A 17,336-nucleotide genomic window follows, 5' to 3' on the forward strand; every position below is an offset into this window, starting at 1 on the left:
CTTATTTAATACATGAAAAAGTAAAATTCAGAGATGAGATAAAATTTGAACCTAGGTCCCTTGCCTTCAAATCCCATGCCCATTTCTAGTGCACAATGTAAGGGGGAGGAGAAGCTAAGGACAATCTTCTAAGGTAAATCTTCCAGAATATTTTGGGGTTTAATTTTAAATATAGTTAAAAGTCCCATTGTGACCTCTCACCTAGTACAGACCTGACTCTGGGAGTTTTTTAAAGCTATACTAGCAGAATACAAGTTCAGGAAGGTCATACCAGAATGGAAAGGCTTACAGTATAAACTTAGCAATGAATGTAAGCAGAATAATGCCTAGCCTAACTCTATTTTGAGAGACTCACCTAAGTGATGATTTGTTTTTGCTTACAGCATCCTGTGAATGTCATTGACTAAAGTTAGAGGGGCTGCAACTTGCACTGGTGAAGGGAGTTAGCATGTGGATACAGATATTTAAAGTATTGAAGAGTACAGTGGGGAAAAAAGAGCATGATGGATGGATGCTTGGCTTTCTGGCAGAGTTCACATCAGTTATCCTCCTCCTTCCATATCTGCCCAGATTATAAGGACCTAAAGTTAAATGATTACCCAACACCATGATGTCACTTATATGCTAGTTTCCAGTCATCTAAACCTATTGGCTTTGCTTCCAGGGATGTAAGAAATAACATGATGTCATGGAAATAATTGCTTTCTGTCAATAGCTACAAGTTAACATTTGTCTGTTGGATCTCAAGGCTTCTTGATCTCTCAGAATAAAAGGATAATTTTAAAAGCTTAAGTTTTTAGATATTCAGTTCACTTTGACCAATCAGCAGTTGAGATAACAGTAAACATGAAAATGTTGTTAACAGCAAACATAGAAATGTTAACATTAACAGTAAACATATAAATGTTGTGCTGAAAGTCATTGTCGTTGTTGAGGTTCAGTCATTTTTCAGTCATGCTTGACTCTTCATGGCCCCATTTGGGGTTTTCTTACAATCATGGGGTGGGTTTTCATTTCTTTCTCTAGCTCATTTTATACACGAGGAAACTGAGGAAATTGGGGTTGTGACTTTCTCAGGGCCACATAGTTAATAAATGTCTGAGGCCAGATTTGAACGTAAGAAGATGAGTCTTTCTTACTCCAGGCCTGACACACTATATATTATGCCTCCTATTTGCCCCATTGAAAATTGTTATAATATGATTATAACAATTCTAAAAGTCATTTTTGTAATATGTAAGCTCTATATAACTGGAGAGATTCAGGATGCTCATTAATTTAATATTCTTGGTAGCTTCCACTGTGTAATATTCATTGTTACATATGTATATATGTGATATACATTATATTATATGTAATATAGACATTAAAATTTTAAAGAGATAGTGTAAATAGAATGCTGAAGAAAAACCTAGGTTCAAATCTTACAAATCACTTAAACATTACTGACATTTATATAATGGTTTGCATACATTATTTCACTAAAACTTCATTAAAAGTCTGTTAGGAAAGGTAATATAATTGCTATTATCATCATTTTTATACATCAGAAAACTAAAGTTCCTTAATTAATGGAAGCCTCAGAAAACAAATATTTATCTACTAAGTTATAGACATTTTCAATATGGTAGAGAAAGAGAGGAAATAAATCTTTGTTCTTATATATATTTGCAATAGAGTAACTTCTAAGATACAATTACATAATATATGATAATTTAATAATTTACTATATAGGAATACTTTCTTCAAATTTCTAGTTGATTCCAAGTGACTTCTATTTAAGAAGGAGGCAGAAGTATTTTAGTTTTGAAATTCTGATGGGTGGAGATTGTCTTTACATGGTTATTATAAAGTAAATGCATCAACAATTCTTTTTTTCTCTTCCCATTTCAAATCTGGTTTTGTTTTTTTTTTTTTTTTTGGTCCAAGGGCCTTCTGACATGTAATGATCTTGACGTGATGCATTATAACTAATTGCAAAACTGTGACAATGCCTCTTAACTTAGCTACCACAGAAAGAAAGCAGAATGTAGCGCCTCAGAGCAGTCTAAAAGGAAAATGGTTCCTTTATGGTGACTAGCTTGGAATTGTAAATATTTTTATTTCTCCTGTAGGAGATGGCTCGTGGAAGCGAGGAGACAAACACGACCTTGAAGCTAAGCAAGCGTACTCATCCCTCCAAACAGTTACTCTACTGAGGACAGTGAAACCTGAGTTTGAGAAGTTTTCCATGGAGGTAAAAAGTTCTGTTGAGAAACAGGGACTCAATGAAGAGGATTACGTAAGTACTTGATTATGAGCCTAGACCCTTACCATTCTGAAAACAGTAGTCTAATTAAATCAAAGGTGACAGAGTCTCCTATTCTAAGCCATTTAAGACTTCCTAGGTTAAGGTCTGAAATCCACTATTAGCATCTGTGTACTTTTTGCTGGTCAACTTTCCTTCTCTCCCCTTGTCCTCCCACCCTTCACTCACACTTTCCCAACTGCTACAGAAAAGAAAATTGTTTTTACTTGTGTATGCTTTTGATCATGCAGAGAGCAGAGTTCTTTGGACATTCTCATGTATCTATTCATTGGGGAGTACATAAGAGGAAAAGATGGAAGAGGGAATTCCACACTCCTGCCATGCCTCATTTTCCAAATCTTAGTAGCCAGAGATATTTATGGTTTTAAAATTTTCTTTCTTTTGGCACATTTTCCCCCTCAACTTTGCTGCTTGCCAGCTCCTCTCTTGCCCATTTTTTTATGGTCCTACTTTTGCTATAAAGTATTTTTTCCTGAGGACTGGCATTTATTAATTATCTAAATATTGTGAGTCACACACGTGCTAGACCCCAGAACTAGAAAGACAATGTCCCTAAATTTTACCAGGCTCCAAGGAGTTTCTGATAAATTTTCCAAAACTGGACTAGACAAATTAATATATTTCACCAAAAGTGTTGTCCTCAAGAAGTTTCTACTTAAGCTGAAAAGTTCAACCAACATATATAGCACAAGATGAACTTTGACTCCTTTTATTCAATTTTATCTACTTCCATTGTCATTAAGATATTTCTAATCTATATTTTGCTGCTACTTCAAGCAACTTGGCTAAGATAGAACTTTTGATCTCATCTGAAAAGCCTTTTTCACAACTTAATGAAAGAATAATAAGGCTTTATGAACAATCAAGCTAAAGTCTATAGAGCTGCTAATGCTCACATAGTTTTGATCCAGAAAGCTGGTTTCAAAGATCACTTTAGAGGCCAGTTTCAGAAACTGGGAGAGACACAACCTTTCTCATAGGCTAGTATCACCTATTAAGCCAGGGCTAGGGATAATTATAATCCAGGTTAACCTCACGGTTACTTTGATTCAATATTGTAATATAACTGTGTTCAAATGCTGGCTCTGCCACTAATTAGTTCTGCAATGTTTGGGTCTCAGTTTCCTTATCTATAAAATAAGGATGGTAATAATACTTGCACTACCTATCTCATAGAGTTCTTGATGAGGAAAGTGCTTTGCAAATTGCAAAGTATTATATAGACGATTTCTAACACAGTATAGTGCCAGGCATATATAAGAAGTACTTGCTAAGTTTTTGTTGATTGCTCTCTTAATAATTTAAGTTAACAACTATTGATATTTATTGGCAGAGGAATTTGTTTTTTTTTTCAAAAGAAATTCATGACACCAATGAAATCATAGTTCTAAAAAATTGCTGTCTATTACTCTTTATGTACAAAATTATAAATGCAAAATATAAAATCTATATGTTGAGTAATAATACCTACTATAACAACACCAGAGGCAATTACTTTGTAATAATCTGTATGACAAAGCAAGTAGATTTAAAAAAAAATAACCCTTACTTTCTGTCTTATAATCGATACCAAGTATTGGTTGCAAGGCAGAGGAGAGGTCAACGCTAGACAATTGGGGCTAAGTGACTTGCCCAGGGTCACACAATTAGGAAATATCTGAGATCAGATCTGAACCCAGGATCCCACATCTCTAAGCTGGCTCTCTGTTCACTGAGCCACCTAGCTGCTCTAAGCAAGTAGATTTATGCAACATGGGACAAATAATCAATTATTTTATGTTTGTTATTCCCCAAATTTCTCTGTTCTAGTAGTCTAAAAAGGGTAAAAGAGACCCAGTAAATTAAGCTTGAGTATTTGATTTGTCAGGGATCTAGGGTCTGTATGTACCCAATGGATAGAAGTTACTTGTTAGAGAAAACAAAGAACATTTAATAATCAACTCTGTAATCACATTCAGCCATTCTAAAAGTAGTAGTGTTAGGGAAAATATTTGTAGTTGCCAAGAGAACAATTTTATGATACTAAAAATGTTATGTACCAAAGAAGTCATTTATTAAAAATTAATCTATTTTACCTTATTTTTATCTCTGTATACATAATTAGCCCTAGGGCCTATTTCTTTTCATATTGAATAGGGAATGCTAAAAGCCAAGAGATATGAGCAACAGTAACAACAAGAAGATTGATAACCCCCTAGTTTCCGTTGACCACTAACAATTCTAAGGGTCGTTAAAGTGAGAAAAATTTCAATACTTGGGATTCTGCTATTACATGATTTCAATTTGTTGACTAGATATCCCCCATGATAGCTTTAAGAAAAGCAAACAGTACTGAAGTATTATAATAGCTGATATTTGTAAAGAGTTTTAAGATTTTCAAAACATTTTACATAAGGGTAGCTGGGTAGCTCAGTGGATTGAGAGCCAGGCTTAGAGACAGGAGGTCCTGGGTTCAAATCTGACCTCAGATACTTCCTAGCTATGTGCCCCTGGGCAAGTCACTTAACCCCCCCTTGCCTTGCCTTTACCGCCCTTCTGCTGTAGAATCAATACATAGTATTGATTCTAAGACAGAAGGTAAGAGTTAAAAAAAAAACATTATACATACATTATCTCATTTGATCATTTTGCCAAATATCCTCTCATCTACTGTCTCTAAAATGTTGCTTAGAAAGCAATATAAAGTCTTCTCTCGGTTATCTCTGTGTGGTCCAATGTCTTAGAGGTAAACATTGACCAAAGTCTTGCTTCTTATCTTACCCAAGAGACTTTTGGGCCATTGTCCCCTCAGCTATCCATTGGCTTATGTTCAGGGAATGTCATCTAATTTTAATAATAGCATATGTAAAATCTGGTTTGGAATGCATTATGACTTTTTATAATGGATTTATTTTCCCAAGTCAAATATAAATAACTATTTGCTATTTTGGATAAGCTATACTCTTACTTCTCTCCATTGGTGGGATAATTGAAGGGTGACTCTACGAGTAAATAATAAACAGAAAATAAAGAAAGATGTGTTACCTAGCCTATCCAGCAGACATTTAGTACTAGGTTTTTTCTCTCATTTAAAGATGATAGCCTTTCTACTATTCCTATGAATTATTTATTCTTTAAAAAATTTGTTTTAAAATTAGGGTTTTCCCCCCTCAGTAATGATCTTTAGAGAAAATTTATAATGTGATTTCCTATAATCATGCTTGATGCCACCCCGAATTTAAAACTCTTCTTCACAGTTCTGCCAAGGATTAAATTTTAACATAGAATCACAAAGCTAGAAAGACATTTCATTTGACCCTCAATTTTACAGGTGAGGAAACTGAGGCCCTGAGAAATTTAGTGATTCTTAGCATGTAAGGTCACATTGTTTCTGAGAAAATTGTGACCAGAATTCCATCTCTTCTACTGCCTCATGCTGTCTCTAATACTAGTCCCTGCTCTTATACCTGAGCTCACCTGGAAAAATAGAAGCTGAAGTGTTTTTCCTTGACCTACACACACTCATGAATACACAGTTTTGACATAGTACTATACTACCTCTACACCCCGTGCTTACACACTTAAAGCAGTAGGAAGGGTAATTCTGTTTCCTGATTCTCCTGGAATCTGCTTTCCCTGTTGCATGTGAAATAGAGTAGGCAAGGCATATTAAATGATCCATACTTTTCTGCTACATAATCAAATAATATTTATTCTCTACCTAAGTAAGCATGACTGAGCTAGATGCTATGTACTATTATGATTCCAGGAGCAATGGAATCTGCTACAGAACCACAGCAAGCAAGGTCTTCCTTTAAAAAAAAAATCTCTGGGATGGCGAGATGGCTCAGTGGATAGAGAGCCAAGCCTAGAGATGGGAGATCCTGGCTTCAAATCTAGTCTCAGATACTTCCTAGCTGAGTGACCGTGGGAGAATCACTAATCCCCAATTACCACTCTTCTTCCTTGGAACTAATGCTTAGTATCAGTTCTAAGACTAAGGGGTTTAAAAAAATTAGTCTCTGATTGTCATAGCTTCTAATTATACTCCTTGTCTTCAATACACATTAGAGATTGAGGGTCTCTAACCTGTAGTCCTTGTCTTGTAAGTAAGCAGTCTTTATATTGAGGGGAAATGACAAGTTGGAAAATAAGAAACTACCTTTAAAGGCTAGAATTTTTAAAAATTTAAAAATCTGGAATTGAAAGGAAGTAAGGATGAAATTTAACAATAGGATGTAGGAGAAGATTGTGGCAAAGACTATTGAAAGGAGAAAAGCAGTAAGGGTGATGTCTTTTAGATAGGTTAGGACATATTTTCCCCTTTGCTGTGAAAAATGAGCCATATTCTTGTATTTTGGTTAGTGCTTTCTTGAAAATATATTATAACTTGTTGTTCAGTTATTTCTGTTGTATATGACTTCACAAATCTCTTTGGGGTTTTCTTGGCAGAGTATATACTGGAGTAGTTTACTATTTACTTCTCCAGATCATTTTACAGATGAGGAAACTGAGGCCATCAAGGTTAAGTGACTGGCCCAGAGTCACAGTGATTTTAAGTGCCTGAGGCTAGATTTGATCTCAAGAAGATGTGTCTTCCTCACTCCAAGCCCAGTGCTCTATCCATTGTGCCCCACAAATGCCCCCATGTTCTGCCTAGCCACGGCCAGGACAAGCTATATGTAACGTCTACACGTGCTGTATGAGGCCTCTGGCAGTGAGATCATTCCAGTAATATGTTACACATAGCTTTCTTTAGAAAGCCTGAATTTTATCAGAAAGTTTATTTATTCTGGCCGAGGTTGATAGAACTGGGCATGCACTATTGTTGCTGCTTAGCATATTGTGGAGAACAGCCTGCTTGGCAGAGCTAAAAGATTAACTGTGGACACAGCCTGACAAATGAGGGTGTCACTAACCAAAGAGTTTCCTGCCCAAAGAGAAAACTATTCTAAAGTTTTGGACATTATAGTCTCTTTCCCTTTACCTTTCCCCAGCCCCAATTCTCTCTTACTTGGGATCCATTAATAGGAATAAAGGAATTATTGTCTTCCTATGACAGCTCTTATTGAAAATACATCAGCTGCCTGTGATTTGATAATCAGAGCTGTCACATGGAAATTAAGGTCCTTTGACAATAGTGACCTGGCAAGGTTAATAGGATCAACCAGATAGTTTCTCAGCATTCCTTGAAAATATGCAAATGGGTTTATAAATGTCTATGATACCAGAATGGGAAAGCACCAAACAGCTGTATTTCTGAACCTCCTTAGTGAAACAGCATACAGCTGTGTGCTAAATTCTCCGACATAGGAAATTTGCCAGCAGAATCCAAGCCAATTTATGCTGTAGCAGAATAACTCCAGGGCATTTGTAAAAATATCCAAGTCATGTAGACAAAAGGGATAGAATCTTGTTGACTCGGTTGCTTATCCTTTAGCAGGAGGGTCTCTTTCACATGCATCTGTGAGGTAATAGCTCTTTGTTCCTTTAACATGACATGGTCAGTTAGTGTGTCCACACAGATGGTTTGTCCTTATCTTTTTTTTTAAGGAATCCTAGAGAATAGTTGTCCTATACATATATGTATGTATAAGTAAATACATATATGGCATAAGAACAATTAGAGATAGAGAACAACGGAAAGCATTGTATAGACAACTCGGTCTCCTTAAAGAAAGTGAAAAATGATTGAAATGCAATAGGGGTGTCTTCTTATCTCACACTATTTAAAATGTTGCCCATTTAAAAATATTTTTCTTATGTTTTTAAAAACGGAGTGGAGGTAAAAAAAATGAGAAGGAAGAATCCTGGAAACTGTAAATATCAAGTCAAGGCTCTTAAATCTTACCAAAAAAAATGAATGAATGGTGGTAGGAGGAAGATAGAGAATTATAATAAAAGTTGCTCCAATTAAAACAGGTTGATAGTGCCAAAGATTTAGCAGTTTGTATAGTGTCTCAGGACAGGATGCCTTTAAGTTTTTCTAGTTCATCCTACTGCTTCTAATCTGGTTAATGTACTGATATCATTTCAGTTGGATGGATATCCATTCTATTTTTAGTTAGATGCTTTAATTAAATATATCCAGGGAAACAAATTCTGTAACCTACTTTGGTAACCTTGTCCAGTATTTTAATGACCAAACCATAAAATTCCTTATTTTATTCTAGTCCCAATCTCACCAGCTGAAGAATTACACCACTTTTTTCTTATTTTCTTCTTATTGGAGATACAGTAATTGGTCATCCTTCTCTGTGCAACCATCTTTCATTTAGCTATTATTTCGTACCCAAATATGAATATCAATTTGTGGTTAAAGTGTGGTGATGAGGCCAAAGACTTGAATTTGATGCTGTTCAATCTTCCACTAACTAGCCTGCCATAAAACAAGGGAATCTAGGAGAGCACTTACAGATTAATGCAAGTCTTGCATTGACTTAACTAGAAAAACCATACTTGCCCTAACTGGTAGATTTATCATCTTTGTATGTGGAAGAGATTCTAGTCTCCAGCTACATGTCTAAAAGCGCTTCCTCAAATAGCTTTTACAAGAACTTCACTTAGAAAAAAAATTCTCTTGTTTATTTTAGAAATCTACTGCCAGTGCAAGGAGCATCTTATGTTCTACTATGGAAAGTGATTTGAGCAGGTTTAATGAAACAGAAAGCGTGCCAAGGTTTTAAACAAGCTGTGAGTCAGGTTCGAAAGATTAGATAAGAAGATGAGAACAGGATAATAATAAAAGGGAGTTATTTGACAGATCATTTAAAATAATCTCTGGCTAATGTATTACATGTTGTATATGTTTATGCTCTCCCCTGCTTACTGCCTTTCCCTCCCCCACATGCAACTACTACTAAAGGAAGCACTTGATTTTTTAATATTCTCTTAAAAGGTAGCAGAGGCCCATTGTGAGGGCAGAAGGGGAGAAATACATTTGTTAGAGCAAGTACTCAAGATGGGAAATCTTAGCTTCTTTAGAATTTAGTCTCCTGGGGCAAGGTACTATATAGAGTTAGTATCTAACCACTAAGGGCTCTCAGTAAACTCTGAACAGAACATTTCTGCTGAGGTAACTCAATTCTTACAGGAAGTAAATTTAGAATTGCTTTTACTTATCTGAAGCTTTAATCTGCTGGTCATGTAAATTCTAATCTTCCTACAGATGTTTGTAGTATCCTTGAAGTCCTCTATTGAAAAGCCACAATGTAGTCTAAACAAAAGGCATAAAATGAAAAGTCGAAACAAAAACAAATGCAAGAATAGAAAATATTATTTAAAGGGATGAACCTGGAGCTTGAGGAGATGCTTAATGCTCCTATCTAAAATATCACATCAGAAAACATCTTTAGAAATGTTTACTGGTCATGCTTTAAAAGAACAAAACAGCTTTCCTTAGCTTTGAATTGGACTCTGATGTGTAGCCTTCAACTGTTGGTAAATGCAGAACACACTTTGTGTGCACAAGTTATTAGCTAATTGCTGACAATTTGGATTTGTAAAATCCGGTATTGAAAAGTTGACCTAAAATTTTCAAATATTTCCATGTGTAATCTCAACCATGTGTCTCAGGTATTTTTTTTTCAAGTTTAGAAATAATGTCTTGGTCATAAAGTACATGGAAAGTCCTTTGTTGTTGTTATATAATGCTACACCCTTAGTATTTTGATTTTGACTTTAGACTTAGTTTCATCCTTCTTAATGCTACCTCTGTTCCTGACTTAGGAGAGAATTTGGTAAATGCTGTTTTTATTTCTAACCAAGTATTCTGAGCAGGGATGATTTTATAACCTTGGATATTTGCTCTTTTGAGGTTAGCTGGCCACCCATAACTTGTTTTTTCTTCTTATTGAAAAGCTGAAAATTTTACTAATTAAACAAATATTCCAACAGTGCCTGATCCACAGCAGCATTGTTGGTGAGTAAGGATGTGTGTGAAAATTCTCTCTTCTCCATCCTCCGATGCATCCAAATATAGAGATGGAAGAATGAGGTGCCTGAGCGATTTTCTAGCCAAAGAATGTGAGCAGAGGCAAGGTTTAGTAAATAATAGTTTAGTTAGGTCAGACATTACCTTTTGGGAACTGAAATGTTTTCAAATAACACATTAAGTTCCTTAAGTCAGGAGAAGGAACAGCAAGAAAGAAGTTGAAGCTAAAAGTTCTGTACTTTAACAACAATCTTCGAGAAAAAACAGCATGAGAGATGACATCAGTCTTGAAATTGGTCAGATCAGATCATCCTTCCAGCCATGGCTAGGTCCTTCTCCCCCACGGTTGTCTTACATCATCCAATTGAATGGGGACAGCCCCCTCAGAATTAAATTTTGAAGGTTAGCTATTCATCAAAGCTAATGAAAGAAAATAGCAATAACTACCCCAAAGCGACATATGCAGAGCAGTGTTTACCCCACATCAGGCAGGCAGGGTCACTGACTGGTGACTAGCCTGCTTTTGTGGCTTTCCAGGCCCATCAGAATAAGAACAGGCTGGAGAGCTTCCTTCCCCACCCCCCAGTCCCTTTCTCTTTACTGTTGGCCAGGGAGTAATTTGTCCAAATGAAAAGGCTCATTCAGGGACTAGATCGCTTTGCTAATTGCATTTGAAAGAATAAAAGTAAACCACAAATTGGCATTCCACAAGAAGAAAAAAAATTTCACATGCCAACATATTCATAAGATTTATTCTATTATTGAAAAGTAATTAGAAAGAATAAAGGTACTACAGTCTAAAAGAGGAATGACTTTTTAAAAACATTTTTCTCAGGCTAAAGAAAAAACAGCTTTTCTAAAAATTTAAGACATACAGAAATACGTTATATTGATACTTGTAAAATAGAGGAAATGTGAAAAAATTTTTATTCTGTTAATCCCATTAGCTTCAGTTTATTCTTCTAATTAGATTCAAACACAATAATAAAGCCAATTTTTTAAAAAAAATATTTCTAATTTGATCAGGAAACATTCAGTATGTATTAATTAAAGGCTCTTTTCCTTCTTATTTGCACATTTGGGTATTTATGTATTGGCAAGGATGAACATATTATTTGTCCAAACTCCAGTCGATATGCTATCATGTTATCATGCACAGGCATGATAGATTATTTGCAAACACTAATAGATTCTCTGAAAATGTTTCCAAGAATTCCATGTCTGTGGCAGAGAAGATCTGTGTTTTGTAGCCTTTCACAACTAACACACTTCTTACAAAGTCTAAAACATCTGCAGTCTGTTTAATGTTGTTTTTATATGTTTTATACATTGTTTTATATGTTCTTTCATTCTGTGTTGTAAAGTAATTTCAACTATGAGAAGAATTTAGAGATAATGATAGCAAAATTTTAATTTGCTCTTCACAGAAATAAACAGTAATCCAATATGAAAAAATATTTTTTTACCATGGAAAGACTAAGGTGGTTACTTTCTTTTTTCCTGGTGGTTTCATGGAGTAAAAGGCCCTTCTTATTGTTTTGCAAAATTCTTAATACTCAAAACAATGGGATTTTCACTTTCATTTTGCAAATAAGAAGTAAATAAATATGAGTATATACAAAGTGGTTAAATTCCAGGGAGTATGGAGGGAAACCATCAGCTTTAGATGGAGGTGGGAGATCAGGAGAGACTTCTTGCAGAAAATGGTACTTGAGCTGTCTCCCTAAGGAAGAGAGTAACTGTGAGATAGAAATAGGAAGCAAGTACATTCTAGGTACATAGGATAGTATGTTCATTGCAAAGGCATGGGGAAATGAGATGGGGAATAAAAAAGATATGATTAGGTCATATTATGCAAGGATTTAAAAGCTAAAAAAAAAAAAAAAGAATTGGTATCAGATCCTAGAGGCAATAGGGAGCCATTTGAGTTTATTGAGTAGGACTGTGATATAGATATGTTCATAAGGGAAACTACTTTGACAGTATTGTATAGGAAACACTGGAGTGGTAAAAGATTATCTCAATAATCTATTTAAGGAGTGATGAGGTCCTAATTTAAGATGGCAGCCATGTGAGTTAAGAGGACAGATCAAATGTGGAAAATGCAAGTATAAACACCAAGACTTGGGAACTGGTTGGATATGTGGGGTGAGGGGAGAGCAAGGAATTGAGGATAATATTGAGATTATGACCCTATGAGGCTGGAAAGACAGTGATACCTTTAACAAAATAAGGAAGTTTGGAAGAGGAGAGGATTCAGGGGAAAAGATAATGGCTTTTGTTTTGGACATTTTGAGATTTAAGATATTTGCAGATATCTTAAGATATCCCTAAGGCTACATCTATTTAGAATGTCTGATTCACTATTAGTGTTGTAGAACATTTCATAATGTTATGATACACACACAGGCATTCATAGGCATGCACATGTGCACTCGTGTGTGTGTGTGTGTGTGCACGTGTGTGAGTGAGATATCGATGATGAACAAGCAAAGGAGACTGAGAAAGATTGGTCCAGACAGTAAGATGATAAACAAATGTCTGGGGATGGGAAATGCCTCCTACAAAATCTGGTGTGTGAGATGAGTATTGAAAAATCCAAAATGTGTATAGATATGGCTTGAAAATGGTGGTTAAGTAAATATTAATTGTTCTAAAAATAGTTTACATTTATGTTTTACAGACACCTTCCTCACAAGTCTGTGAGGAAAGCAAAGCAAACATTATTATCTCTATTATATAGAACAAGCCTCTGACTTTCCCATAATTACATGGCTAGTAAAAGTCAGAACCAACATTTGAACCCAGTGTTTCTGACAGACAAATCCTGACTTTTTCCCACTGTCCGATAATAATAGTAGATGATTCTGGGTTGCTGTTGTTGGGATGACATTATGAAAGTCATTTTAAGAGGAGGTTAATAGTATTATGGATTATAGGATGAATTGGAAAGGGGAAAAGAATGAAGGCAATCATTTTTGTGTTGCCTGCCTCTGAGAAAAAAAATTATTTTAACTCCTTTCATCTATCTATATCTTTCAAACCGTTATCATCATTTCTCTTTGTGTTCTCTCTCACAAGTTTTTTTTTCAATGTAGTTGAGTGCTGTAGTTTCATATAGTTCATTAGTCCTAACTAATTCCTAGTGAAATTTATGGTTCCTTCTGATTTGTTTTAGTTTATTGATTCCTCTATAAAGCTTGATTATTTAGTACATTCTCATCATCAATGAATAAATAAGTAAATATTGATTGCCTACTTTGTGTATTATACTTGATGGATATTATGTGGATTTATACAATATGAACACTATTCCTATCCTCAAAGAGTTTACCATTTAAGAAAAATCAGCAGGATATTCCTTGTGATAGCCAGGGGACATAAATTCTCAGGTGTACACTAAAGTATAGGTGATAGCTACAGAAAGACTGACATACTATGTGTCATCATGGGAGAGTGTTAAGGTTAGGGTTGAATTTAGACAAGAGTTGATTCCTTTTTTTTTCCTTCTTTTTCTTGAAAATCTTCAAGGATGTGGGATTTCAGTTATGCTTTCTGAGAGGTATGGGAAAGGTTTTTGGAAGAGGGGAACTGTTGGATGGATGGATACCTAACTTAGAGGTAGTAGAATAGAAAATATAAATTGAGAAAGAAGTAGAGGAGTCTTTCATTGCTAGAGGGGAGAGTGGAAGAAGTAGGATGAGCATATTGAGTGGTTTATGTGCTTATTTCTAAGGATTTTAGGAGATTATAGTTGAAGACAAGATACATAGGTGTCAGAGGCTATCATATCTCAGATCAAAGATCAGTTAGTTGATTCCTTAGGCCTCTTTCATCTCAAAAAAAATTGTGAATCCAGAATGACCAGGGGTTGTTTTTAATATGGCTGAAAAAAACCACTAGTGAAATGGTGATGGCAGGCATAACATAAACTACAGAGCCATATTCATAGGAACAATGATGTGAGCAGAACCAGGAATACAATTTAAACAATGACAACACTAGAAACATAAAGTTTTAAAAACTATTGGAACTATGAGAAATTTAATAATCACTCATGGTTACTGAGTAGCAGTGATAAAACATGCTATACATGGCAGAGAGAGGATAGGTTTAAAGTGCCCAATAAGACATATACATTGACATGTGTGTACACACATACATATGTATGCATTCACATCATGAAATTTGTTTTGCCTCATATTATATTTGTTACAAGAAATTCTTTTTTCTTTTCTTCAACAGGATAATGGGGAGGGAAAGAAAAAAGATTTCTGTGAATTTTTAAAAATAGAGAGGCAGAGAAGGTACTATTGACCTTAATTATTACATGTACTTTTATATGAGGTCACTGTGTTATTAATTTTATTTGCCTATTTTACTTTGTTATGAAGCCTCTCATGAAGTAGGAGCAATCTGTTAAAATATATAATGTAAAAACAAAACAGACCAATAAAATTGAAAATGATCCAAAAGCCCCCTGAATATAAACAGGTTTAATTAAGCAAAGATGACATTTTTGTAAATAATAAGGAAAAAACAAAACACAACTTTAATTTTGTTCAATCTGCTCTATCAAAGAGGATTTTCAAACTGGAAAGAGTAGAACAAGCTTGATTAATGTATAATTGAATATTCAAATAGTTGAAGAGATAGTAAGAGAATACTAAAACGAGTACAGATACTTAGGCCCAGATAAGTTAAATCCTAGATTCTTGACAACATTTTTGGATGTTATTGAAACATGACTATAAACTTTTGAGAAAATGAGAATAGCAGAAAAGATGTTACAACACTGGAGACACAGAAATAATGCTCCAATTTTTGAAAAATGACAAAAAAATCATAGAAGCCATACACAAATAATTTGTTTATCTAGTTCTGGAAAAAATATAGAGTGGATTAGTAAATAGATGGCTTGTGATACCTTTGAAAAGAAAGCAGTGATCATTAAAAGTCACTATAATTAGCTAATTCTAAGAGCAAGTCATGTCAAACATACATACCTTTCTTTTTAAGTAATATTTTATTTTTCCTCAATTATATAAAACCTTTTTAAGATTCATTTTTTAAAAGTTTCAAGTTCCAAATTCTGACTTTCTCTCACTCCCTGCCCTCCCCACCTCCCTAAGATAGTAAGCAATCTGATAGAGATTTATACAAATAAAGTCAGATCTAAAACATTTGGGAAAATATTAATTGCTCATGGGTGGGATGAGCAAATATAATAAAAATGAAAATTTTACTTAAATTAACTTATTTCCTTAGTACCATAACAATCAAACTGTACACACATGCCTTTCTGAAGGTTGTCTTTCTGAAAGGTTTACTTGACCCATTGGTTGTATAAACAACTATAGAATACTATTGGGATGTCACAGGCAGTTTTTTAATTTTTATTTCATTTTTTACCAATTACATGTAATAACAAATTCCCTCATAAGTTTTCTGAAGTTATATAATCCAAATTATCTCCCTCCCTCATTCTCTCCCTCATCCTAGAGCTGGCAAGCAATTCAGTCTGGGTTATACATGTCATAGCATGCAGAACATATTTCCATATTGCTCATTTTTGTAAGTGAATAATCTTATAAAACCAAAACCACAAACATATACCCAAATAACCAAGTGTAAAATCATATGCTTTCATTTGCATTTTGACTCCAATGGTTCTTCTTCTGGAGTTTATCCTTTTCATAAGTCCCTCAGAATGTCTTGGATCATTGTGTTGCTGAGAGTAGTCCCTCACATTTGATCATTCTACAATATTGCTGTTAACTGTATACAATGTTTTCCTGGTCCTGCTTATTTCTCTCTGCATCAGTTCATGTATATCTTCCCAGCTCTTTCTGAAATCATCCTGTTCATCATTCCTTACAGCACAATAGTATTCCATCACCATCATATACCACAATTTGTTCAGCCATTCCCCAACTGATGGAACTTCCTTTAGTTTCCAGTTCTTTGCCACCACAAATAGAACAGCTATAAATATTTTTACAAGTAACTTCTTTTCCATTTTTTTATCTCTTTGGTTTACTGACTTAGTGGTATTACTGGATCAAAGGGTATGCATTAGTTTTATGCTCCTTTGAGCATAATTCCAAATTACAGGTGGTTGTTTTTTTAAACTTTTAAACAAAGTTTAAATGAGAGAGAAAAAGAGAGAGACAAAGAGAGACAGAGACAGAGACAGAGACAGAGAGAGACACCTGGAGCCAGGAAGACTCATCTTCCTGAATTCAAATCTGGCCTCAGGCACTTTCTAGCTGTGTTGCCATGGGCAAATCACTTAACCCTTCACTTAAGACTTCAGCTTCTTCATGTGTAAAATGAGCTGGAAGAAGAAATGACAAACCATTTAGTATTTTTGCCAAGAAAACCCCAAATGAGGTCACAGAGAGTCAGATACAACTGAAATGACTAAACAAGCCTGGCCTTTGACATATCCTGGGGATGGGGGACTGAGCAAGTTAATTTCTTAGCATTGTAGGCAGTTTTCTGAGACTGTCCCTCATAGAGAAAGAGCAGATCCACTCAAGTTTAGGATGTTTCTCACCAGAAGCTCTCCCTAATCATGGAATCACAGTAGATTTTCTATTCTTTGCTCAATATGGATTTGGTAAGCTGTTTGAAAAGCACTCTGAAATCCTTTTGGACATAGGATATAAGAACTCCAGACTAGGAATCTCATGGCACTGACCCTAGTCCTGACAATGCTACTAACCAGTTCTACCACCTATCATGTCCCTTAAATTCTTAAACTTTAGGTTCTTCATTTGTAAAATGAAATATTTGAACTAGATGATCCTTAACAAATGACATACTTAGACTATATGATCTTTAAGGTCCTTTCTGACTTTAAAAGTCCATATGTCTAAGATGGAGAAATGTTTGACTGAATAATTATCAAGTTAAGTGGCATTTTAACTCACTGAAAATTCTAATTATTGTCTGAAGTTAGCTTAGAAAAAAGTCTTTAATGTAATATAACAAGGCTTTGTCTTCCAGCCTGACTGACCTAGCTAAGTTTTTCCTTCCTTCCTTCCTTCCTTCCTTCCTTCCTTCCTTCCTTCCTTCCTTCCTTCCTTCCTTCCTTCCTTCCTTCCTTCCTTC

At 35.0% G+C, this 17,336-nt stretch overlaps 1 protein-coding gene across 1 annotated transcript in view; it reads left to right on the forward strand.

The window, feature by feature from the left end:
- Positions 1 to 17,336, forward strand: part of NPR3 (natriuretic peptide receptor 3) — a 72,935-nt gene that overhangs the window by 19,324 nt on the left and 36,275 nt on the right. The window contains exons 3-4 of the mRNA XM_044681487.1: positions 2,115 to 2,281; positions 10,109 to 10,208. Of these exons, the coding sequence (XP_044537422.1) occupies positions 2,115 to 2,281; positions 10,109 to 10,208 (267 nt within the window). The remainder of the gene's footprint in view (positions 1 to 2,114; positions 2,282 to 10,108; positions 10,209 to 17,336) is intronic.

Source organism: Gracilinanus agilis, chromosome 1 (genome assembly GCF_016433145.1).
Source record: "Gracilinanus agilis isolate LMUSP501 chromosome 1, AgileGrace, whole genome shotgun sequence".
NCBI lineage: Eukaryota > Metazoa > Chordata > Mammalia > Didelphimorphia > Didelphidae > Gracilinanus > Gracilinanus agilis.